General features: G+C 39.4%; 2 protein-coding genes across 5 annotated transcripts in view; both read left to right on the plus strand.

Moving 5' to 3' along the window:
- LOC128701119 (protein abrupt) overlaps nucleotides 1–5,731 on the plus strand; it is a 301,933-nt gene extending 296,202 nt beyond the window's left edge. For all 4 annotated transcript variants that reach the window (XM_053794689.2, XM_053794687.2, XM_053794690.2 and 1 more), the window contains exon 7: nucleotides 379–5,731. In XM_053794689.2, the coding sequence (XP_053650664.1) occupies nucleotides 379–1,409 (1,031 nt within the window). In that variant the 3' untranslated portion in view covers nucleotides 1,410–5,731. The remainder of the gene's footprint in view (nucleotides 1–378) is intronic.
- A 148-nt stretch (nucleotides 5,732–5,879) lies between these two features.
- LOC138854892 (tigger transposable element-derived protein 1-like) lies at nucleotides 5,880–26,604 on the plus strand. The gene is made up of 2 exons (XM_070100515.1): nucleotides 5,880–7,736; nucleotides 21,200–26,604. Exon 2 carries the CDS (start codon nucleotides 24,705–24,707, stop codon nucleotides 25,518–25,520), a length of 816 nt encoding a protein of 271 aa, XP_069956616.1. The 5' UTR covers nucleotides 5,880–7,736; nucleotides 21,200–24,704; the 3' UTR covers nucleotides 25,521–26,604.

The following is a 26,604-nucleotide window of genomic DNA, read 5'->3' on the forward strand; positions in this document are numbered from 1 at the left end:
TATATACACAAGTTTTCATATGAATAAAACTGCAACTAGCTACATTGGTTTTAATTCTGTAATATTGTATCCAAACACAAGGAAACTTTGGTCAAAATGGTAGGTATCTTTGTGTGGTGCGTGTGATAATGGGTTGATCTCAGTATAATGGGTTGATCTTAATACGGTAGGCGTGCAGTGCAGGGTATGGTACAGTGGCAGTGATGGCGGCAGTGGAGTGGATGCCACCCACGGTGAGGTACACTGCGGGTGGGATCCTGGACCGTGTGTACTGTAGTGTTCTGACGCAAGGCCCTGGGTAGTGTTGTGTAGTGTAGGTGTGCAGCTGCCTCCTGGCGCCTCTCCCCGTTTTCACCCCCGCCCGCCGTCTCTTTTCAGATGTGTCCGCCTTGATGGCAATCGCTAACGCTGTGCAGGCTACAGCGCCGTCGGACCGCCCCATGAAGTGTCCGCTGTGTATGGGCATCATCAAGCAGGCTCGCAACCTGCGGCGCCACGTGTTCAAGCGTCACCTGCCCGCTGCCAAACGCGGCGAGATCACCGAGGCCGACGTCAAGAACGTGCTCGAGAGTAAGTTGAAGGCCATCACTGTCACTCCACTCACAGAGGATGAGTTGCGCCAGGTGCAGCAGCGCACACGACGCAAAGGTATAAGGACGCCACGTAAAAAGAAAGGCATTGCATCTCTTCCCGATGGTATTAATGTGGCCAATATCAACGAGTCAGAAGTGACAATTCGCAAACTGCCACAAAAGAAAGACAAGAAAGATAAGGTAGGAGGTGTCACCGCATTGTCATCTGGCGTGATGAGTAGTGGCGATAGTGCACGAGAGGGCAGAGAGGATATCTTGCAGGAGGCACTGGCAGCACGGGACAAGGACGTTGCTCCACAGGATGAAGTAATGGACCTGGCTACAACCCAACAACAGTTACCGCCCATATCCGTAGTGGTGTCCCACAGTGGCCACACTGGCGTCCAGGTGGCATCCCAACCCATGTCTCTCACTGTGACACAGACGGCGGGTGGTATTCACGCTCGTATACCGGCAGAGGCGGCACTGGGGGCAGGGGTGCGGCTGCAAGCCGATTCCCCGCTCCCCTTGCACCGAGATCTTTCTATGCCAGCTATGCCATTCGAGCCTCAGGTGACCATCAGTGAGGGCTTGGTCACCTACCACACCACTTCACCTTCCCAGGTGCTGACCCAGACCACTTCGTCATCTCCGTCTGGTTATGCTCCCACCTCATACTGGTCCCCATCAGGAATGGGGCTTCCTGCCGGCACCTTCCAACCTCACCAGAGTGTGTTTGCTCCAGCCCATTCTGAGTACTTCGCAGCGGGTGTCCACATGACTCGCCCGGCCTCCCTAGAACGAATGCAGCAGCATCGTCGTAAACCTTACCAGTAAAGCTGTTCAGGTTACTTGGGAGGCCCAAGCTGCTGCCAGGGCTACCCGTGTCACTGCTTGAACTTAAGAGGGGAGGAGCACTGCAGTAGGCCTACTGACCCTTGCTAGGCAGGTTCTCCACCAGAAAGTCAGCAACTCACTTTGCCTGGCTCCAGGTAGAGGTAATTGGGATAGTTAGAGGTGATGCGCAGCCCATGGGCATGGGGCTGATGTGGGGTGGACCAAAGGCCCTCACCACCACACCAACCTCGTAGTGGAGTAGAGTACAACATTTTTATATAGCAAGGACGGCAATTATCTGTGTCCATTTATTTTAGTTTGTACTGATGGTACAAGTGAACTCTTATGAGATTAGTGTTTTTATCTGTGCTTTCCTTGTTGCTTGTCTATTGGAAAAGGTAGGTATATGGTTGGTGCCATGGCTGCCGTGCTGAGCAGGTGGTCTTGTGCCTGGTAAGTGTACTACTGTCACAAATGTAATTATTGACATAACTGGTGTGTAGTAGTTTTTCATATCTAAATGAAATGAATATGATTATCACATGTGTCAGTTGTTGTGACTGAAGCAGAGTACGTTTACATGGTTTAATAGAGGGTTGACTTTTTGTGACACTACAAAAAAAAAGGTAATGCAAGGGAATGGAAAATTTATGCACAAATCTTTCGTGAGAGGATGTTAGGATGCATGTGTGTATGTGTGTGTGCGTGTGAAGTTTTTAATGTGTGCATATATAACTGAAACTTCTGTTACATGAAATACTAGACCTCATATTTGTGTTTAAAAATGCCTGTAGATGTTGAGATAGATTTGTATATTTGATTTAGGATAAATTTTGTGGTTATTTTCTAAGTTACCCTCTATGACTAGTGCAATTGTTACTTCTGGATGACTGACTGCAACAGTAAATAATTTTGTAATACAAAGAAAAGTCGGATTCAAACCAAATATATGTATGTAATTATTTCTCATTGTTTATCCTTTAATATTAACCTTTTGTTGTAATGAGTTGTTAGAGTACGAGATAGGTGTACAGTACTACATGCATGGTGTCTCGCATAAATGTATACACATTTCATTATAAAGTGTTCAGAAAATCTTGGCCTTAGCGTCTTGACAGAGGCGAACTAAGCAGAGCAACACATTTGTACAAAGCTTTCATCTTAGGCTAAAATGGCATATTAAAAATGGCACAAGTGAAAAGTAGAAAAAATGGCACATCTGATCTAGCCAGCATCCATAATTAACTTGACCTGACCAGCATCCATAACTAACTTATTTAGCATCCACACCTAACTTAACCAGCATCCATACCTAACTTAATATTAACTACATCCATACCTATCAACCAGCATCCATACCTAACTTAACCAGCATCCATACCTAACTTAATCAGCATCCATACCTAACTTAATCAGCATCCATACCTAACTTAACCAGCATCCATACCTAACTTAAGCAACATCCATACCTAACTTAACCAGCATCCATACCTAACTTAACCAGCATCCATACCTAACTTAACCAGCATCCATACCTAACTTAATCAGCATCCATACCTAACTTAACCAGCATCCATGCCTAACTTAACCAACATCCATACCTAACTTAACCAGCATCCATACCTAACTTAATCAGCATCCATACCTAACTTAATCAGCATCCATACCTAACTTAACCAGTATCCATACCTAACTTAACCAACATCCATAACTAAACTTAACCAGCATTCATAACTAATCTTAAGCATCCATACCTAACTTAACCAGCACCCATACCTAACCTTACCAGCCTCCATCCATTTTATGTATACCTGGAGTATACCTGGAGAGGGTTCCGGGGGTCAACACCCCCGGGGCCCGGTCCGTGGCCAGGCCTCATTTGTAAAAAATAAACTCAATGTATCACGTTTGTCTGCTTTTTGCTTGTGAAAATTTTTACCTGTGCTATTTTGAATGTGCATCCAAAGGTTTCTGAAGTGACTGGCTAGTAGAGAACAAACTAGGAATGCAAAACACACGTAGCAAAACGAACCTCTTTTTAGATAGTGTTTCACCCTAAATAGGCTTTATTGAGCTTTGTTTTGATGATGTACTAGTTAGGGTGATACATGGTCTAATTTTATTTATCTTAATTAGAGGGAAGCACTAAATCTATAGGGGTGATATGACATCTGGGAAATAAAAAAATAAATACTGTACTTTATTTCCACATGATACAGTACGCAGTTTTTACAAAAATTGGATAACATTAAATAACATGCGTGAAAAGCCCTCTTTTATGCAGAGCATAAAAGGGAGAAGAAATTAAATTTCTTGAATCAGTAGCCTCTCAAGGTACCTCTCTTGAGGAGACATGGTGTAATAAAAGGCTCGCTCTGCTACGTATTTTAGATTTTTACAACAGTTTCTGCTGGCATAACTGTATAGGATAGTTCAGTTTTATGTCTAAAGCTTTTTGTAAGCCCACATCATATTCAGGTTACCCATCAGTGGAGTTAAATCAGAAAGTGTATACATTTTCCTGAGTCACCACATATGCAACGAACAAGGGCATTTTATCTAGTGCGTGTGAAAACAAGATATGTCGCTGTCAGTAGTAAAGACCAAACTCAACATTTGAACTTCAATAAACAGTGCTTTAGAACAAAATTTGTACACGTAAAAATAATAAAACTCATTTTCTTTTTAATTTGTTATATTTTACATACTTAAATACATACAAGCCTTTTTTTTTTTTTTTTTTTTTTCTCCCAAGTTATAATTGTTGAATTCACTCTTTCTATCTGCAACGACTCATGAGAGCCAAGTGTAAATGTATTACTGCTTGTATAGTTAGGTGAATGTGTCCCAGTGAAAAAATGAACTGAGTTGCATAACAGTAACAACTATAATTTTCTTTTTTATTATGTATGATGTATTGATAAAATTGTTTCATGTGTTAGCAAAAATCTTGATCTTTTAAAATATACTAAACGTTGATATTTGAGTTTTGTATTTCTTTGAAGGGATGGGATGAACTATGTTTGGAAGTCAAGATTACATGTATGTCTTATATCTTTGTTAGTGCATATCAAGTTCAAATAATGCACTTATTTCTATTATTTATTAGTAGGAAATCTTTGTATGTGAACATGTGATGATACTTAATTCTAAATAATAAAAATCTTTCCCGTGATGTGTCATGCAGTGATTTTTGGTCATATTAAAATTTTAAGTACAGCATTAAATCTTGGGTGTGGGTGAGGGCTTAGTTGTGTATACACACATGATTAGTACCTGTTAACTGCATGGAAAGATCTTTTGGTATCTGTTCAGTACTCAAATCACACATTATGTAGAGGAATAGTTTGTAGTTCATGTATATTGTATAGTAAAATCTATAAAGATTAGTTTACAAATTATAGTGAGCCTCATCTGTGGCTTTCTTACTAGGTGTAACCTAAGAGACACTAAAGTCGAACACTTTCAGTGTCACTTATCAGACAAGAGTTCAAATGTAGAGGTGTCCCTTGGGTAGTACCTAGGATTATATAGACAAGCATGTTAAACTGTTGAGATGTCCACATACCGATATAGATTATGAGTGCGATATCAGCATAACCTTCCTAGCTGGGTCTTTTCAGCTATTTCTTAATTTGACCCTCTTGGATATACTTAACAGACTTCCAGATAAATTTTACATTAGGGGTTAAGTGCATTACGTTTTTCATAAGAAATTTCATAAGAAATTCATAGTGTGGTTACAACTGTAATGCAGCCTCACTTAAGATAGGACTCAGCAATGAAATTTACAAACTGAATATGTTATCCATACAATGACATGTATTAGCTGATTTGTAAATAATATTGATGACAATGTGTTTTTGACCCTGATGACGGGGTGGAAACAGCTAAGCAAACTGCACGTATCCTGAGAAAGAGAGTCCTAGGAAGGGTGGGTGTAGGACAGACAGGAAATCCTAAACCAACCAGCCTCCACTCATTTTACGCCATTTTCAAATACGCTTTTTAGTTTAAACATGACATCTGTAGTGTAAAAATCTAACTTTTTAAGTTTTGAATCAATAAATACAAAATGTTGCTTTGCAGTAGAATTTTCCATATTTGGTCCTGTGATTTAACCATGAAACTAATAGCAAATCAAAGTTGTCTTTCAAAGCACTTATATATAGTTTACTTTATGCATACAAGTGTATTTTAATTTTTCCATGAACAAGGAGAACTACATATTTTGTCATTCACATAGTGTATATATGTTACATTTTCACTGAAGACAGGTTTATCAATTGTAAACACCATAAAAGTAAAATATTTTTTTATAATTTATATTTTTGTATCATGTACTGTTGTGTTCATAAAAAAATAATAATAATGTATATGTTATAGTCATCATTATGTAGTGTTAAAAGTACGGCGATGATATTAGAGTGAATGTCTGACTGTATTTTATGCTTCATGAGATTGTGTAAGACTTGTGCTGTATAGTGACCTGTAGCATATTAGCAGTGAGTTTCCCAACATTGACACATGGATATTTACTAGCTGAGTATATTGCACTCCAGCAATGTGATGATTATATTAACAGAGAGGGATGTAGTGTAATGTTATGTAATAGTTGACTGTGTTAGTGTGCCTGTGCTGTGCGATAGAATGGTAAGTTGATTAGTGTAATAAACATGAGGCATCTACAGTGTGATAGTCTGAAAGTGGTGTTACTGATGTGATAATGAAGAAATGTGAGTGCAAGTGATATAGACTTGGTCAATGACAGGACACTCGGTAAGATTATTTTTCAACACGAGTCAATCACGCCAGCAGTGAAGAAAATATGATGCAAAACTAGCTTTTATTGGGACAACATTTTCACTCTGGGACTTTTACGCTCGTGTTGGAGTGAGGATGTCTTGCTCTACCCCCCTGCCTTGAACATCAGTTTTGAATTTCCCTGTTTTCTCTTCCTGACATGTTTGTTCTCCCACACTTTCCACTGCTGGGCAACTGGTCGGGGTGTCATACATCAGCTTCTAAGCCTGATGTTGATATAACTCCGGAGAAGGGGTAGTCTGTCTCTGGTAGATAAGTAAGACATGAACAGCAGTTTGGTATTTGGTTTCGCCTGCTCAGCGGGCTTCTTCAGTAGAAATACAGAGGAAATAACAGAGGTAGTGGAGATGTAGATATGAGGTGATCAGTTCTTCACTCTAGGTGTGCTCAGCTCCATAACTTTGATATATTATCAGTAACTCTAATTTTTACAGGGGTGGACCAGTAAGCCAGCTGAAGGCCTCTGTCAGAATGCTAAAATCTTCAACTGCGGGTCATCATGACTAAGGCCTGCATCAGGAAACACTTGTCTTGTTTCCTGACTAACCTTACCTAACCTAATCATAGCTTTGAAGCTATGGAGCTGAGCATGCCTGGCTGTGTTACTGACCACCTCAAAATTATTTTTCCTTCCTCATATCTGCAATTCCACTACTGCTGTCTCTGTATTTCGACTGAAGAGGCCTGGTGACCAGGCAAAACGTCTTGTCAATACACATACCAGACTGTTACACATGTCTTACTCATCTACTTGTGAGTTTATTTAGGTTCAGGTACACATAGGTACAATTATACATAGCAAATGTGTAAATTACCTAGGATAACCCAAAAAAGTCAAAGTTACTTATTTCCATTGGGGTCAGAGTTTAGGCAAGGGGGTCTATCTGACCTAATTGGGAACTTATTGTTCTCGAGTTTCTTTCCGGAGGAAAATTGGTTTCCTTTCTAATTCCAGCCCAGATGTGGCCAATATATTTCTCTGACTCACAGGAGGTAGGGCCCAATAATGCAGAACCTTTAGTGGCCCTTAACAACAGTAGTTTTGCTGGCACTCCAGTGCTGTCATTGGTGGAATGCAGACATGTTTGCTCAGGGAGTAAGCTGCCAACCTCTGCTGGTGCTTAGGCCTGAGGTCCACCTGATCTGAGTTGGGAATTTCATGTTCCTGTTTCTCAATCTGGAGGAAAATTTTGTTTCCTTTCTCATACCCACCCAGATTTGGGCAATAATTTTTTCCCCGGACTCCTAGGCAGGAGGGCTTAATAAAGCTTCAGGTTTGGTGGCCCTTAATAACTCCGTTAACAGCAATTTTGTTCTGTGTGGAGCTTTATCATGATTTAATAAAGCTTCACACAGAGCGAAACGTTGTTCCAATAAAAGCTAGTTCTGTGAAGAGTGTCTTTTCTTCACTATTGTGGGCAGTACACCATTTGGATGGAGGGCAGTGGCAGCTGTGGCCGGCACCAGTCAACCTCAACTCTCACATTACTCAACCTCAAACCTGTTAAGTACTTCAATACATTTTAATCTCTCCTTTGTACTAAATGCTGATTACAACATAGAAAAATGTGTTCCTGGGTGTATGTGTATAACGAATTTTAGAAGCTTTTTAAAAGAAAAAACTAACACCACATGTAATTCTTTACAATGATCAAAACCTTTTTCTGAGTGTTAAAATATATGTATCAATAGTAAGGAGGAATTTCCATAAAACAAATTGCTTAAGATCAGTCACAATGCATCCTGGTTTAGTTTTGATGTGCCAAATTGGAGTAGATGGTTTGCAAACCTCACTCTAAAAGCAGTATTTTATTTTTTTTTTTTTTAGGCTAATAATGAGGGAAATAACTTTGAGCACTGCTATGTGTTGGTGATGCTTAGTTGGATAAGTTTCAGTTTTGGGGATCATTTTTCTTTTGATGTGTAGTGAGAATAATGTTTAGGAATAAAGTATATATGTTTTACTAATAGTTTATGCATTTATTGCATCTCAATAACCATCCAACCAGCAAACTACCAAAAGTGTCATTAGAAAGTAATTTGTTTTCATATATAGTACTTTTAATGATCCATATACTATTTATTTAACAATAAAACTCAGTAGATATTTAAGTGATATCTTTATGCTCTCTTCCTGTCAATATTGGCAGCTTATAGTATCATTTCTGTATTTTTATTTAAAGCTCTCATTCGTCTTTCAGAATTTTGGTCGGTATGGTGGTACTGTACTTGGCCGACCTCCATACTACAATGGTTGAAAGTTACTCCATTCAAATGACCAGAGCAGGTCAAAAGTACTGCACTTTGAGGATCTTACTGCTTTTTTTTTTTTCATACTTGAGATCATATGCCATTGTAATTCTGTGTGTATGTACATGCATACATGTGTGTACTTACTAGTTGTGGTTGCAAGGGTTGAGTCATAGCTCCTGGCCCCACCTCTTCACTGGTCACTCTTCCTGCTCCATGAGCTTTATCATACCTGTGTGTGTGTGCATGAGTGAGTGAATGAGTGAGTGTGTATGTATTTGCCTTTTTGTAGCTACAGGAGCAGAGATTAATTCGTGGTGTACAGTCTTTGGTAATTATTCTATAATGTAATTTTTTAAATTTCCAGTGGTTGTAGTACTACAACTCTTATTATCTTTCAGCACCTATTCTGCCTTAGTTTATGGTTATGGCCTCATATTCTTCTTGTGGATGATGTTAGGAAATCTTCATTATCTTTTCATTCTTATGTGTGTTGTTGTTTCTCTTGTCCTCTAATCAGCTAATGTGGGCATGTGTAATGACTTTAATCATTTAACAATTTTTTTTAACTGGGAGCCACCTATTACCTCATCTTTGGATTTTTTAAGGTATCCCTGTTTCTTAGGTGTGCATATGTACATACGTACATATTCAATGGAACCTCGACTTACGAGTTTAACCCTTTCAGGGTCCACAGGCCCTCTCAGAGACTTGTTCTCAGGGTCCCCCAAATTTCAAAAAAAAAAAATGATTTTTTCTTACGAAAAGATAAAGAATCTTTTCCCGATCATGATGACGCCAAAATGGAAATACGTAAATGGTATCAAATACCGACACAGTGGAAATATAAACACATATGCAGTATAATGTGATCCTTTATTGACAACGTTTCACCCACACAGTGGGCTTTTTCAAGTCACACACAGATCTACCTGGGGTGGAAGGTACGGGATTATTTATAGTCTATATTTATGACTATAAATACTCCCGTACCTTCCACCCCAGGTAGATCTGTGTGTGACTTGAAAAAGCCCACTGTGTGGGTGAAACGTTGTCAATAAAGGATCACATTATACTGCATATGTGTTTATATTTCCATGATGCCAAAAGTATGAAATTTGCTGGAAAAGTTAGGGAATTATGCTCTCGCAAAGTTAGCGGTCTCGATGATGTTTACGCATCGGCGATTTTGCCCACTTTGAGCCCTATTTTCGGCCAATTCCAGTGTACTAGTCGACAAAAATCATACCTATTTAGCTAGGACTCCATTTTTTTCTATCGAATGAATACAAGAAACCACCCATTTACCGATTTCAACTATCCAATACAGTGGTCAGAATTTATCAATTTTGCCAATTTCACACAAATTTCAAAAGATGCCAATTTCCAAATAGGGTCCAGAATAAACAAGAAAGACATTCCTGGCACTAAAATAACATTTCCTCTGTTCATTAGTCACATCCCCACACCCCTCTTACATTCTTTTGCTTTCCATTTTGAATTTTTATTCTCACAAAAAATAGATGATTTACTGTTATGCAGACTACTGCATTAGTGTAGAAATGGTATAAATAATATTGGCACACTTGCGAAAGAATATTAGACTCACCAGTTGATGTGTATTGGATGCTTAGCATGATTTGTTTACTTTTGAACTTTGGTAAAATTCGAATATTTCTGCTACTTTGAGCTCAATTTCAAGGTACTTTTCTTTGTAAAACCAGTCAAAATCATCTCAATTTCTGTAATATGTCTTCCATTCTATCAAATGAGACCAGGAAAAATAGAATACAATAATAAATACCATACGAAAATACAGTGCAAAGTCACTGTTTTAATCCAAAAACACGGTCAAGTTTTTTTTTTCTCATTACGCACTGTGTGCTGCAGGATTTTTTTTATACTGCGCACACTGACCACATAGACCCATTCTTTCATATGTAGGCCTACCAGCTTTCTCTCACTAGATTTGAAGGCGCTAGAATTTATGAGTACTAGTACGTCAAGGACCCTGGCACGTAAGCCGTACTAGTTCGGCTGAAACCCGAAAGGGTTAATCCATTCCGTGACTTAGCTCGTAACTCAATTTGCTCATATAGCAAATCAATTTTCCTCATTTAAATTAATTGAAATTCCATTAACCCTTAAACTGTCCAAACGTAGATCTACGTTTGCACGAGTAGCATTCCGAATGTAGATTTACTTTTTTTTACATAAGAAACAATGTAAAATTGAATGTAGATCTACGTTCAGAGAGCTACGCGCATAAACGTAGATCTACATTTGAACAGCTTAAGGATTAATCCATTCCAGCGGAATTCCTGCTCTTAGGAGGCAGGACAGAATACTTCAGTATGACACTAATATCAATTCTACGGCTTATTTATCTATCACAGTTCATCTGATATGACATAATAAACAATATAATTAACATAGAAACATGATATATACTCTAGAATGAATAAAATATGTCATTATGTGACTAGTGGTGGTGGCATTGGCCATTCCTGCTCCCGCTGTGACTATATCTTCCTATGCTCTTATTATAAGAGAAAATGGAGTGTTTGTGAGGCTAACTGCACTAGATCACTAGTTTCATAAGGAAAACACTGAAACAGTGTATTTATAAATAAGAAATATTGCATATAAACATAATAGAGAATGTAAAGTAATAAATTTGTTTTATAAAGTGTACGTACGCTGGTGGAGGTGGAGGGCGGAAGATAGGCTACTTGCTACTATGCTTGTACTGCCTTGCAAACAACCTGCATACCACCTCGCTCATGTTTATCTATGATTTCATGCTGTAATTCCATGGACATTATCCTCTTTTTCTTCTCAGCACTGTCTTTTGCACTTACTTTCTTAGGACCCATGGTTAGAAAAAAAGAAATTTGGCCAATTGACTGTAAAAAATGCAAGCAAAGCACAAGAGAAATGCTTCCATGGTGAGGAACACACATGCACTGCTCACTGGATGTTTTGGCATTTGCTGCGCCAACTAGTAGCAGCATTCTAAAGTTCTTCCTTAGTATTATTATTACGTATTATGTATTATTATTATTATTATTATTATTATTATTATTATTATTAATTTAGGGAATTGGATCTGTGCTCCAGTTCCCTAAATTAATAATAATAATTATTATTATTATAATTAATAATGAGGAGCTTCAGAACACCACCACTAGTTGGCGCAGCGCACTGTTTACCTCACTGTGGAAGCATTTGTCTTGTGCTGTGTTTTACATTTTTTACAGTCATTTGTACCCAGAACACAACAGCTTAGAAGCATATACATATAAAGATACACAACATATCCCTCCAAACTGCTAATATCCCAAAACCCTCCTTTAAAGTGCAGGCATTTTACTTCCAATTTCCAGTACTCAAGTCCGGCTATATAAAAATAGCCGGTTTCCCTGAATCCCTTCACTAAATATTATCCTGCTCACACTCCAACAGATCATCAGGTCCCAAATACCATTTGTCTCCATTCACTCCTATCTAACATGCTCACACACGCTTGCTGGAAGTCCAAACCCCTCGCCCACAACACCTCCTTTACCCCCTCCCTCCAACCTTTTTGAGGACGACCCCTACCCCGCCTTCCTTCCCCTTCAGATTCATACGCTCTCCATGTCATTCTACTTTGATCCATTCTCTCTAAATGACCAAACCACCTCAACAAACCCTCTTCAGCCCTCTGAATATTAATAAAATATATATATAATATATATATATATATACTGTATATATATATATATATATATACAGTGGACCCCCGCTTAACGATCACCTCCAAATGCAACCAATTATGTAAGTGTATTTATGTAAGTGCGTTTGTACGTGTATGTTTGGGGGTCTGAAATGGACTAATCTACTTCACAATATTCCTTATGGGAAAAAATTCGGTCAGTACTGGCACCTGAACATACTACTGGAATGAAAAAAGTTCGTTAACCGGGGGTCCACTGTATATATATATATATATATATATATATATATATATATATATATATATATATATATATATATCTATATATATATTTATATATATATATAATGTACATGTACTATATATATATATATATATATATATATATATATATATATATATATATATATATATATATATATATATATATATATATATATCTGTATATATAATGTACATATAATATATATATATATATATATATATACTATATATACATAAATTATATATCTTCTTTCAACACACCGGTCATATCCCACCGAGGCGGGGTGGCCCAAAAGGAAAAACAAAAGTTTCTCCTTTTACATTTAGTAATATATACAGGAGAAGAGGTTACTTGCCCCTTGCTCCCGGCATTTTAGTTACCTCTTACAACACGCATGGCTTACGGAGGAAGAATTTTGTTCCACTTCCCCATAGAGATAAGAGGAAATAAACAAGAACAAGAACTAGAGAGAAAATAGAAGAAAACCCACAGGGGTGTGTATATATATGCTTATACATGTATGTGTAGTGTGACCTAAGTGTAAGAAGAAGTAGCAAGACGTACCTGTAATCTTGCACATTTATGAGACAGACAAAAGACACCAGCAATCCTACCATCATGTAAAACAATTACAGGCTTTCATTTTACACTCACTTGGCAGGACGGTAGTACCTCCCTGGGCGGTTGCTGTCTACAAACCTACTACCTAGAATTATATATCTATATATATACAGTGGACCCCCGCACAGCGATATTAATCCGTGCAAGATAGCTCATTGTTATGCGAAATTATCGTTATGCGAATGAATTTTCCCCATAAGAAATAATGGAAATCAAATTAATCCATGCAAGACACCCCAAAGTATGAAAAAAAAAAAATTTACCACATGAAATATTAATTTTAATACACACAAACTGAAAAAGGCATGCACAATTACATGACACTTACTTTTATTGAAGATCTGGTGATGATTGATGGGATGGGAGGAGGAGAGTGTGTTAGTGTTTAGAAGGGGAATCCCCTTCCATTAAGACTTGAGGTGTCAAGTCCTTTTCTGGGGTTACTTCCCTTCTTCTTTTAATGCCACTAGGACCAGCTTCAGAGTCACTGGAGTTCTGTCGCACAACATATCTGTCCATAGTGGCCTGTACCTCTCGTTCCTTTATGACTTCCCTAAAGTGTTTCACAACATTGTCAGTGTAATAGTCACCAGCACGGCTTGCAATAGCTGTGTGAGGGTGATTTTCATCCATGAAGGTTTGCACTTCAAGCCACTTTGCACAGATTTCCTTAATCTTTGTAGTAGGCAATTTCTTCAATTTCTCTCTCCCCTCCTTCGAACCAGTTTCCTCAGGTCTGGCCTCTTGCTGTTGAAGTTGATCTATCAGCTCATCAGTGGTTAGTTCTTCATTGTCCTCCTCCACCAACTCTTCCACATCATCCCCACTAACCTCCAACCCCAAGGACTTTCCCAATGCCACAATGGATTCCTCAACTGGCATACTCCTCTCAGGGTTAGCCTGAAACCCTTCAAAATCCCTTTGGTCTACACATTCTGGCCACAGTTTCTTCCAAGCAGAGTTCAAGGTCCTCTTAGTCACTCCCTCCCAAGCCTTACCTATAAGGTTTACACAATTGAGGATATTAAAGTGATCTCTCCAAAAGTCTCTTAGAGTCAGTTGAGTTTCTGAGGTCACTACAAAGCACCTATCAAACAGAGGTTTTGTGTACAGTTTTTTGAAGTTTGCAATAACCTGCTGGTCCATGGGCTGCAGGAGAGGAGTGGTATTAGGAGGCAAAAACTTCACCTTAATGAATTTCATGTCCCCATAAAGTCGCTCTGCCACGTCTGTAGGATGACCAGGGGCATTGTCTAACACCAGGAGGCACTTAAGTTCTAATTTCTTTTCAGTTAGGTAATCTTTCACATTGGGGGCAAATGCATGGTGTAACCAGTCATAGAAAAAGTCCCTAGTGACCCATGCCTTACTGTTTGCCCTCCACAGCACACACAAATTTTCCTTGAGGACATTCTTTTGCCTGAACGGTCTGGGAGTTTCAGAGTGATACACTAATAAAGGCTTCACTTTGAAAACACCAGTAGCATTGGAACACATCAACAGAGTAAGCCTGTCTTTCATGGGCTTATGTCCTGGGAGTGCCTTTTCCTCCTGAGTAATGTAGGTCCTGCTTGGCATTTTCTTCCAAAACAGGCCTGTTTCATCACAATTAAACACTTGTTCAGGTTTCAGTCCTTCAGTTTCTATGTACTCCTTGAATTCCTGCACATATTTTTCAGCTGCTTTTTGGTCCGAACTGGCAGCCTCACCATGCCTTATCACACTATGTATGCCACTACGCCTCTTAAATCTTTCAAACCAACCTTTGCTGGCCTTAAATCTTTCAAACCAACCTTTGCTGGCCTTAAATTCACTCACATCATCACTAGTTGCAGGCATTTTTTTAATTAAATCCTCAAGCAACTTCTTAGCCTTTTCACTTATGATCACTTGAGAGATGCTATCTCCTGCTATCTGTTTCTCATTTATCCACACCAATAACAGTCTCTCAACATCTTCCATCACTTGCGATCTCTGTTTCGAAAACACAGTTAAACCTTTGGCAAGAACAGCTTCCTTGATTGCCTTTTTGTTGCCCACAATAGTAGCGATGGTTGATTGAGGTTTACTATACAACCTGGCCAGCTCGGAGATACGCACTCCACTTTCATACTTATCAATGATCTCTTTCTTCATCTCTACAGTAATTCTCACCCTTATTCCTGTAGGGTTGGCACTAGAAGCTTTCTTGGGGCCCATGGTCACTTATTTTGCAGATAAAATCACCAGAAACACTGTAATAATACGAAATGTTCCGATTGTATGCTTGGATGTTACCGCGGAGGCTGGCTGGTAAACAATGCCACCGGTGGAACATGTGAGGCTGGCTAAGAGCGCACATTAGAAGCATCTCGGATGAACAGCGTTGAGCGGGTTTTTTAGCGGTATGCGAGGCAAAATCTTGGTGATAAAATGTAGCGGTATGCGGATTTAACGTTATGTGATGCTAACGGTATGCGGGGGTCCACTGTATATACAGTGGTCCCTCAATAATCGTCTGGCCTGAAAGTCGTCCATTTCGGAAATAGTCCTGTTTTTTCGTCAAAATATTGGCTCGCAAATGGTCCAGTAACTCGCTAATAGTCCTTCGTCCCGGACACGTACTCACGCTATGAGCCGCCTCGAGCCACCTCGGCCTTTCCTTCCCAGCCAGTGTGCCATTGTTTACCAGTGAGCGACGGTTCCCTCACGTGCTCCAGCGAAATATTTCATAATATTCCATTTATTTTAGTGCTTGCAAGTTATTTAAGTGCTAAATAAGCTACCATGGCTCCAAAGAAAGCTCATAGTGCCAAGTCTTTGGTAAAGAAGGTGAGAAATACGATTGAATTTAAGAAAAACATCATTGAACAATATGATAGTGGCGTACGTGTGGGCGAACTGGCCAGGATGTATAACAAATCCTGTACAACCATATCTTCCATCATAGCCAAGAAAAAGGAAATCAAGGAAGCTGTTGTTGCAAAGGGGGTAAATATGCTGACAAAAATGAGATCACCAGTGCTCAAAGATGTTGAGAAGTTATTATTGGTGTGGATAAATGAGAAACAATTAGCAGGAGATAGTCTTATGACGTCGCTTATTTGTGAAAAGGCTAGGCAGTTGCATGACGATTTGGTAAAGAAATTGCCTGCAACTAGTGATGATGTGAGTGAATTTAAGGCCAGCAAAGGCTGGTTTGAGAGATTTAAGAAGCATACTGGCATACACAGTGTGGTAAGGCATGGTGAGGCTGCCAGTTCAGACCACAAAAAGGCTGAAAAATATGTGCATGAATTCAAGGAGTACATAAACAGTGAAGGACTGAAACCTGAACAAGTGTTCAATTGTGATGAAACAGGCCTCTTTTGGAAGAAAATGCCAAAGAGGACCTACATTACTCAGGAAGAAAAGGCGCTGCCAGGACACAAGCCTATGAAAGACAGGCTGACGCTAATGTTATGTGCTAATGCTAGTGGGGATTTCAAAGTGAAGCCGTTACTAGTGTACCATTCTGAAAATCCCAGAGTGTTCAGGAAAAACAATGTTATGAAGAGTAAATTGTGTGTGTTTTGGAAATCTAATAGTAAGGCATGGGTCACGAGGGAAATTTTTGTAGAGTGGTTCAATGAAGTGTTTGGCCCTAGTGTGAAGAATTACCTCCTGGAAAAGAAATTGGATCTCAAGTGCCTCCTAGTAATGGACAATGCACCTGCTCATCCTCCAAACTTGGATGACCTAATTCTGAAGGAGTTTGGGTTCATCACAGTAAAGTTCTTGCTCCCGAATACCACTCCTCTCCTCCAGCCCATGGACCAGCAGGTCATTGCAAACTTTAAAAAACTCTACACCAAAGCAATGTTTGAAAGGTGCTTGAATGTGACCTCAGACACTCACTTGACCCTACGAAATTTTTGGAAAGAACACTTCAGTATTCTCCATTGCGTAAGCCTTATAGGTAAGGCTTGGGAGGGAGTGACTACCAGGACTTTGAACTCTGCTTGGAGAAAATTGTGGCCAGATTGTGTCCACAAGAGGGATTTTGAAAGGTTTGGGGCTGACCCTGATGAGCCTATGTCAGTTGTTAAATCCATTGTGGCACTGGGGAGTTCCATGGGGTTGGATGTGAGTTTGGAGGATGCGGAAGAGTTGGTGGAGGACCACAATGAAGAGCTAACCACCGAGGAGCTGCAAGAGCTTCAGCAGGTAGAGCAACAGATCGCAGCTCAGAATCTTGCTGCAGAGGAGGAAGAGAGATGGAAGAAGGTGCCTTCTTCAGAAATTAAGGAGATTTTTGAAATGTGGGGTAGGATGGAAAGATTTGTGGAGAAACATCACCCAGAGAAGGATGTTGCAAGCCATATCGGCAACTTGTACAGTGACAGAGTCTTGGCCCATTTTAGGGAAGTTTTAAAGAGGCGCCAGAAACAGAGCTCTCTGGACAGTTTTTTTGCGAGACAGGACTCCAGTGACTCTCAAGGTGGTCCTAGTGGCATTAAGAAACAGAAGAGAAGTAACCCCAGAAAAGCCATTGGTACCCGAGGTGTTGATGGAAGGGGATTCCCCTTGCAAACAATAAATCATCCAATCAGTCTCCTTCTCCAGTCTTCCATACACAAAGAAGAATCGCCAATAAAGGTAAGTGTTATTCTGTTAATGTTTAATTCATCATGTGCCACTGTATTGTTTATGTACTACATCTATATTTTATGTAAAAAATTTTTTTGTTTTAATACTTCTGGGTGTCAGGAACGGATTAATTGAATTTACATTATTTCTTATGGGGAAAATTGATTCGTAAATCGTCCATTTCGATAATAGTCCCACTTCCAGGAACGGATTATGGACGATTATTGAGGGACCACTGTATATATATATATATATGTATATATTTTTATTTTTTTCAACAAACCGGCCCTATCCCACCAAGGCAGGGTGACCCAAAAAGAAAACTGAAAGCTTCTCTTTTTAAATTTAGTAATTTATACAGGAGAAGGGGTTACTAGCCCCTTGCTCCCAGTATTTTAGTCGCCTCTTACAACACGCATAGCTTACGGAGGAAGAATTCTGTTCCACTTCCCCATGGAGAATATATATATATATATATATATAGCTCTGAGTTACCTATGTTGTTTTACTTTCTGTTGTATCTTTGCGAATGTTTTGTCAATGTATTTTGTCTTTAAATAAAATATATATTAATTAAATATAGGGGGTGGTAGCAGAAAATTCTCAAACAGCTTCAGGGAGAACCTTGAGTTTTCCCTGAAGCAAGTTTATTCTTTTCTCTGAGGATGAGGGTCCCCAGGACAGTTCTAGAGGTGGTACCTCCCTATATTTTTATATATATGTATATATATATATGCCCCTGCAGAGTTGATAACACCTGGAATGCACTACTGATGCACTGCAACACACACTTTTAGCACTTGAACTGAAAACAGACACATTTACCGTAAGATAAGATTTTGTTCGGGTTTTCAACCCCGGAGGGTTAGCCACCCAAGATAACCCAAGAAAGGCAGTGCATCATCGAGAACTGTCCCTCTTATTTCCATTGGGGTTCTCAATTTTGTCCCCCAGGATGTGACCCACACCAGTCAACTAACACCCAAGGTGTTAGTCGACTGCTGCAAGGTGAACAGGAGAACAGGTGTAAGGAAACACATCAGAATGTTTCTACCCTGCTGGGAATCAAACCCGGGCCTTCCGAACATTGCCAGCCAGGCCAGGAGAATGACAAGAGACAGGCAGTGGTGTCTGGAACCCCTGACCAGTGCGTCACCAATACTAATATACAATAAGTATGTAATGCATTTTAATGAAATAAACAATTATAATACAAACGAGATACACAGCCGGCCAACCTGTTGGTTGTGGACCCCTGGGAAGCCAACTGAGTTAGTAGTACAGTGGACCCCAGGTTAACGATATTTTTTCATTCCAGAAGTATGTTCAGGTGCCAGTACTGACCGAATTTGTTCCCATAAGGAATATTGTGAAGTAGATTAGTCCATTTCAGACCCCCAAAAATACACGTACAAATGCACTTACATAAATACACTTACATAATTGGTCGCATTGGAAGGTGATCGTTAAGCGGGGGTCCACTGTACTTATATTGTTTATAATAAAGCTGTTAGAGCTTTTCTCATTCAGTGTTATTACCAAATATTGTTATTAAATAACCTTTCAGATATCAAAATTAGAAAAAAAAAAAATTGCACCAAGAAACTATATACTGTATTTTTTCACATGTTTCAAGACTTCCTTAAAATTATTTTAAAGATATTCCTTTACATTTTGACAGCGAATATTAAGTGAAAATATTAGAATGCTGCACTAATAGTCTTACTAATTATTTTTTATATATGTACTGTATTTATTTAGAGATACTCTATGTATATTGTATATTGGCCACTAACATCAGTACTACTCCATCTTCACTTCACCAGGCCTGTCAGTTCTATCTGCTGTCTGTACTATATGAGGCCTGTCAAGTCTTATCAGTGCTGTTTGTAGTGAATCGGTATTATGAACACTGCATTAGTATCAGCACCAGGCACTGTGCTCAGCCAACCGTTGTATAATAAACACACAGATTGATGTGGAAGTCTTCATTTTTCTTCCATTAAAGAACATCTTAACACATCCAGACATCACTTGGGAAACTCTGGATTAAAATACTGTTTTCTTTTCTGATATCCGATGTACTTAAAGATCAGCACTAATGATTAGTAATCATAACACCTAAATCAAAAAGTAGTAGTTATTAAGAGAAGAATGGTAGACAATTACCATATACAGAACAAAGAGGGAGAATGAACAAAGTGCATCCACAAGATATCACACACCAACATCTTAAATTATGAAAAATATTAAGGTAATGTGCTTTGACTATTCTGGTTTGTTCCTTTCTCTTCCCATGCTCAAAGGTTCATATGTTTACTATGAACTTGTGGTACTTTCTTGAAAACTTTGAGTCACATTCTCATGCCATGGCCATGTACACTGATGTTTCCGAATCCACTGATGGAGTAGGGTATGCTATTGATTTTCCAGTTAGAGTAATTCAAGCACATTTAATAGGAGTAGCCAGCATGTTTGCAGACGAGTTATACCCAATATTAATCACCATCATACACATTGCACTGATGTCCACCTTATTCGTTGGTTTTGTTAACTTCCGTAATGTATTACAACTTATCCAGAAGCTTAACTCTCCATATCCCATTGTACTGTACTTCATATACAACAGTAGCAAACATAATGTAGTAGTTTTTTATTGTGTCCTTGGGCACAGTGAACATGTAGACTCAGCTGCTCAGCCCATTATTCACAACCTGTCAATCTCCCACAGGAGAAGCATCTCTTACTTGGACTGTTTAACAGTTCTCTCAATTTCAAAACCACTGGGAACAATAATGAACTAGGTTAGAGCACATATTATTTTCCATCAAACCAATTGGGTTCCTAGCCATCTTGTCATTATTGCTGGGTATGGGAAACTATCCTCCTGATTACAAATTAGATATACAATTTAAAGATACCACATGGAGAAACTCCCAGGTCAAGTTATTGCTTCACCACATCATAATAGTCTTCCCTTGAGGGAGGTGCCTTGATTCTGGTGAGCTCTTGATCCAAGGAATTGAACTTGTTCTCCCTTTGATTAAACCCCCATTGATTCCTATTCTCCCCCTAGATATTATATGGTGACAATCCTCATAGTCTGTCTTATCTATTAGAGAGCATGAAGAATTCACTTACACATCTGCAGCAACATGATGTGCTCACCCTGACCTTTCCAGATATCCCACCTGCAGTAAATTCGCTCTTTAACTTTTTAAAAGAAACTAACCTATTACATATATCACTTTGACAAATTTTACACCTGCACTAGCCCCCTTCCTTTGTACATTCTCACACCAGTGCTGCATGACCCATATGGGTTTAGCACTTGTATTTAATAATAATATTTAATAGTAATATAATAATAATATTATTGATTTTAATAATTTTTCTAATAATCCACACATTAAAGCAAGTTAGTGTATATTTCTTTCTTCAGAGGGGAAATATTTGACATTTTCAATAGTGAGAGTCTATAATTTGCAACTGTACTCCTTGCAGGTAATTATTATTATCAAAACTAAGCACTAAACCCACCAGGATCATACACCATTGCTCCTTGCAGGTAATGCATGTCTGTTTACCTAGCCTAAGGTGCATTGTTTGTTCAGCCATATTAATAATTTTACATACAATATATGTAAATAAATTTTAGTGTGTTTATTATGAACACATTTATATTTAGTGGGCTAGGGCTAATAAAAAAAAAAAGAATATGGGTTATATATTAGAAGGTTACATACAAGCTTAACAAAATATAAGGATGGTACATTGCCCACAATAATAATCTGGACCTGCCTCCATTATAAACACAATAAACAGTCTGGATTCATACTGTGTATTTGATGCTATACTTCATATCTATGTTTTCTGGAGGTATCTATGAACTTTGAGTTAATTCAAGAGAGTGTGGTATGTATCATCTCTCAGTGCATCTGCATACAGCAGTGAGGCAATGTGTTCTGTGGCATTGCTGTACTCCCAAGTGCCCAGGATTTTTAGCCAAAATATTTAGTGCTGTGTAATTTTGTGCCAAGTGGATAAATATATGTTCAAAGATTATTGGTGAGGTAAAAGCCTGTATGTTGGCTTGGAAACAAGCAAAGGTCACCATACAGGAAATTGTCACTGGATTGGATGAGCAAAGTCAAGCATAATGGTGTTACTGGCTGCTGCCTGTGGCCTCCCACCAGACATTGTTCTGGCTACAAAACCTCATACAGGATGGCAAAGGAGGACATATAAGCACACAGATAACATTCTATGCAGAGAACTTTATAAAAATCCACATATGACTGCATCACAGCTCAAAGAAATGCATCTGAACTCCTGGATAACTTCTCAATTCAGTGCATCCGTCACTGCCTGCAAACGGACCTCTGCCTCCCAAGTTGTCATGCCACAAAGAACCCCCTACTCATGCCGTGTGTGAAGAAGGAATGCCTGATGTTTGCCAGGAAATATGCCTACTGGTGTGTTAATGACTGGAAAAAGTCATTGCTGTCAGACAAATCCACATTGCCGTACATTCAAGGCCATCAAAGCAATGAGGCACTCCTTCTCCATCAGCAGGTACGACCCTGCATGCACTGTAAAGCACCTACAATCTGTCATGGTTTGAGGTTGCTATAGTGGAGTACTTAGTCATGAGGGTTTGTACTTCCTTTCCCAAAATGTTACAATGAATGCCAACCATTACATCATTGTTCTCAACGACCACCTGCTGAGTATTTTTGAAATTTATGGCTACATAACTTTTATGCATGATAGTGTCCCCTGTCACAAGGCCAAAAAAAAAAAAAAAAAAAAAATAACCAAGTGGCTTGCAGGGAAAAATATTGAGGTTTTACAGTGGCCAGAGAATGCTCCAGACCTCAGTCCTATTGAGGACCTGGAATATGAAAAAGAAGATGGAATCTTGCCATATTTCATCCGTATCACATGAGATCAAGGGCATTTGGGTCAGTTAGTTATCCACTTAATTACATACTTTAGGAATCTGAGTGAAAGCATGCCTAAGCCTTCCAGTGATCAAGGCCAGTGGGGAGATGACGGAATATAAATGTAAGTACCAAGTATTACAGTTTTTGCTCTATAATGTATATGTTGTTACTTTTTAACAATTTTCATAATAATGAAGAGAAGGTCCAGATTACTTTTGCAGGCATTGTGTAGTAATACCATAGGAGTGGTATATAAAATACAGCCTCTCCTCACTTAGCAACTCGGTTCTGTTCCTAAGACCACATTGGTAAATGAATTTGTTGCTAAGTGAGGAGCATACTATAATGGTAGTGGGTTTGTCTCGACCATCTTTGATATTGCTTTAATGTCACCTTTGCACCATTTATAATATTTCTGGTATATTTTTAAACATTTATACAGTAGGGTACTGTATATTGTAATAAATAGAATTGAGGAAATCGACTCTAATATACATTTTTTAGGTAAGTATACTGGTCAGAGCCTGATGCAAGTCCAAGTCATTGCTAAATGAGTACGTCGCTAAGTGAGGAAAAGCTGTACAGTATTGTACTCTTGATGGTTGTTGGTTTAACGCTTTGATTATAATAATAATAATGTACTCTTGATGTTTTGATAGTGAACTTCTTTTAATATCTATTATCAGATTGCTCTTTAAGGAAGGTGTTAATGCTAGTGAGGGGCTCTTGATCCCAAAAAAATGGAACCACCTTCCCTTACCTTGGCTTGAGTCTGTTTGCCTCCCATTTTTCTGATTCTGTAGTATTCATGTGGGTTTAGTGCTCTCCATGAATATACAGTGGACCCCCGGTATTCGATGGCATCGGTATTTGATAAATCCGGTATTCGATGCATTTTATCGCAAAAATTTTGCCTCGGTATCCGATCGAAAACCCGGTATTCAATGTGATTTGTACGAGACATGTCCACGTGTGGCCTGAACTGCCCCATGTGTGCCAGTGTTTACAAGCCAGCCAGTGTGCGCACATCTAAGGATACATTCGGTACATTCCACATTATCACTGTTTTTGGTGCTTGTTTCTGCAAAATAAGTCACCATGGACCCCAAGAAGGCTTCTAGTGCCAACCCTTGGAGAAAAAAGGTGCTAATGACTATTGAAATGAAGAAAGAGGTAATTGCAAAGTACAAAAGTGGAGTGCGTGTGTCGGAGCTGGTCAGGTTGTATAGTAAACCCCAATCAACCATCTCTACTATAGTGACCAGGAAAATGGCAATCAAGGAAGCTGTTCTTGCAAAAGGTGCAACTGTGATTACGAAACAGCGACCGCAAGTGTTAGAAAATGTTGAGAGACTGTTATTGGTGTAGATAAATGAAAAACGGATATTAGAGATAGCATCTCTCAAATGATCATTTGTGAAAAGGCTAGGCAGTTGCATGACGATTTGGTAAAGAAATTGCCTGCAACTAGTGCTGATGTGAGTGAATTTAAGGCCAGAAAAAGTTGGTTTGAAAGATTTAAGAATCGTAGTGGCATACATAGTGTGATTAGGCATGGTGAGGCTGCCAGTTTGGACCAAAAAGCAGCTGAAAAATATGTGAGGGAATTCAAGGATTACACAGACAGTGAAGAATTTAAACCTGAACAAGTGTTTAATTGCGACAAAACAGGCCTGTTTTGGAAGAAAATGCCAAGCAGTACCTACATTACTCAGGAGGAAAAGGCACTCCCAGGACATAAGCCTATGAAAGACAGGCTTACTCTGTTGATGTGTGCTAATGCTAGTGGTGATTGCAAAGTGAAGCCTTTATTGGTGTATCACTCTGAAACTCCCAGAGTGTTCAGGAAAAACAATGTCCTCAAGGCTAATTGGTGTGTGCTATGGAGGGCAAACAGTAAGGCATGGGTCACTAGGCACTTTTTCTATGACTGGTTACACCATGCATTTGCCCCCACTGTGAAAAATTACCTAACTGAAAAGAAATTAGACCTTAAGTGCCTCCTGGTATTAGACAATGCCCCTGGTCATCCTACAGACTTGGCAGAGTGACTTTCTGGGGACATGAGCTTCATTAAGGTCAAGTTTTTGCCTCCTAATACCACTCCTCTCCTGCAGCCCATGGACCAGCAGGTCATTTCTAACTTCAAGAAACTGTACACAAAAGCTATGTTTCAAAAGTGCTTTGTAGTGACCACAGAAACTCAGCTGACTCTAAAAGAGTTTTGGAAGGATCACTTTAATATCCTCAATTGTATAAACCTTATAGGTAAGGCTTGGGAGGAAGTGACTAAGAGGACCTTGAACTCTGCTTGGAAAAAACTGTGGCCAGAATGTGTAGACAAAAGGGATTTTGAAGGATTTGAGGCAAACCCTGAGAAGCCTATGCCAGTTGAGGAATCCATTGTGGCATTGGGGAAGTCCTTGGGGTTGGAGGTTAGTGGGGAGGATGTGGAAGAGTTGGTGGAGGAGGACAATGAAGAACTAACCACTGATGAGCTGCTAGATCATCTTCAACAGCAAGAGTCCAGACCTGAGGAAACTGCTTCGGAGCAGGGGATAGAGAAATTGAAGAAGTTGCCTACTTCAAAGAATAAGGAAATGTGTGCAATGTGGCTTAAAGTGGAAACTTTTTTTGATGACAATCACCCTAACACAGCTATTGCAAGCCGTGCTGGTGACTATTACACTGACAATGTTGTGAAACACTCTAGGAATGTCATAAAGGAACGGGAGGTACAGGCCTCTATGGACAAATATGTTGTGCGACAGAAGTCCAGTGACTCTCAAGCTGGTCCTAGTGGCATTAAAAGAAGAAGGGAAGTAACCCCAGAAAAGGACTTGCTACCTCAAGTCCTAATGGAAGGGGATTCCCCTTAAGCAACACAGACCCCAACTTATGCCTAGAACAGATTAACTCGGTGGCACTCGATGTATGCACAAGGCTTATTCCTCTAAGAAAAAGGAGGAGTAGATGTAAAATAGAAAGAGACAGGCGCTCCCTTTACAGGCGACGGAAAAGAATAACAGAGCGGCTAAAAGAGGTCAATATATCTGAAATGCGTAGGGAGACACTGGTCAGAGAAATAGCAAGCATCGAACTTAAGCTAAAAGAATCCTTTAGGAGTCAGGAATCGTGGGAAGAACTAAAAGCCATAAATGAAATCGAAAGAAACCCAAAGTATTTCTTCTCCTATGCCAAATCAAAATCGAGAACAACGTCCAGTATTGGGCCCCTACTTAAACAAGATGGGTCCTACACAGATGACAGCAAGGAAATGAGTGAGCTACTCAAGTCCCAATATGACTCATTTTTTAGCAAGCCGCTAACCAGACTGAGAGTCGAAGATCAAAATGAATTTTTTATGAGAGAGCCACAAAATTTGATTAACACAAGCCTATCCGATGTTATCCTGACGCCAAATGACTTCGAACAGGCGATAAATGACATGCCCATGCACTCTGCCCCAGGGCCAGACTCATGGAACTCTGTGTTCATCAAGAACTGCAAGAAGCCCCTATCACGAGCCTTTTCCATCCTATGGAGAGGGAGCATGGACACGGGGGTTGTCCCACAGTTACTAAAAGCAACAGACATAGCCCCACTCCACAAAGGGGGCAGTAAAGCAACAGCAAAGAACTACAGACCAATAGCACTAACATCCCATATCATAAAAATCTTTGAAAGGGTCCTAAGAAGCAAGATCGCCACCCATCTAGAAACCCATCAGTTACACAACCCAGGGCAACATGGGTTTAGAACAGGTCGCTCCTGTCTGTCTCAACTATTGGATCACTACGACAAGGTCCTAAATGCACTAAAAGACAAAAAGAATGCAGATGTAATATATACAGACTTTGCAAAAGCCTTCGACAAGTGTGACCATGGCGTAATAGCGCACAAAATGCGTGCTAAAGGAATAACAGGAAAAGTCGGTCGATGGATCTATAATTTCCTCACTAA

Source organism: Cherax quadricarinatus, chromosome 73, assembly GCF_038502225.1.
Source record: "Cherax quadricarinatus isolate ZL_2023a chromosome 73, ASM3850222v1, whole genome shotgun sequence".
NCBI classification, from domain to species: Eukaryota; Metazoa; Arthropoda; class Malacostraca; order Decapoda; family Parastacidae; genus Cherax; species Cherax quadricarinatus.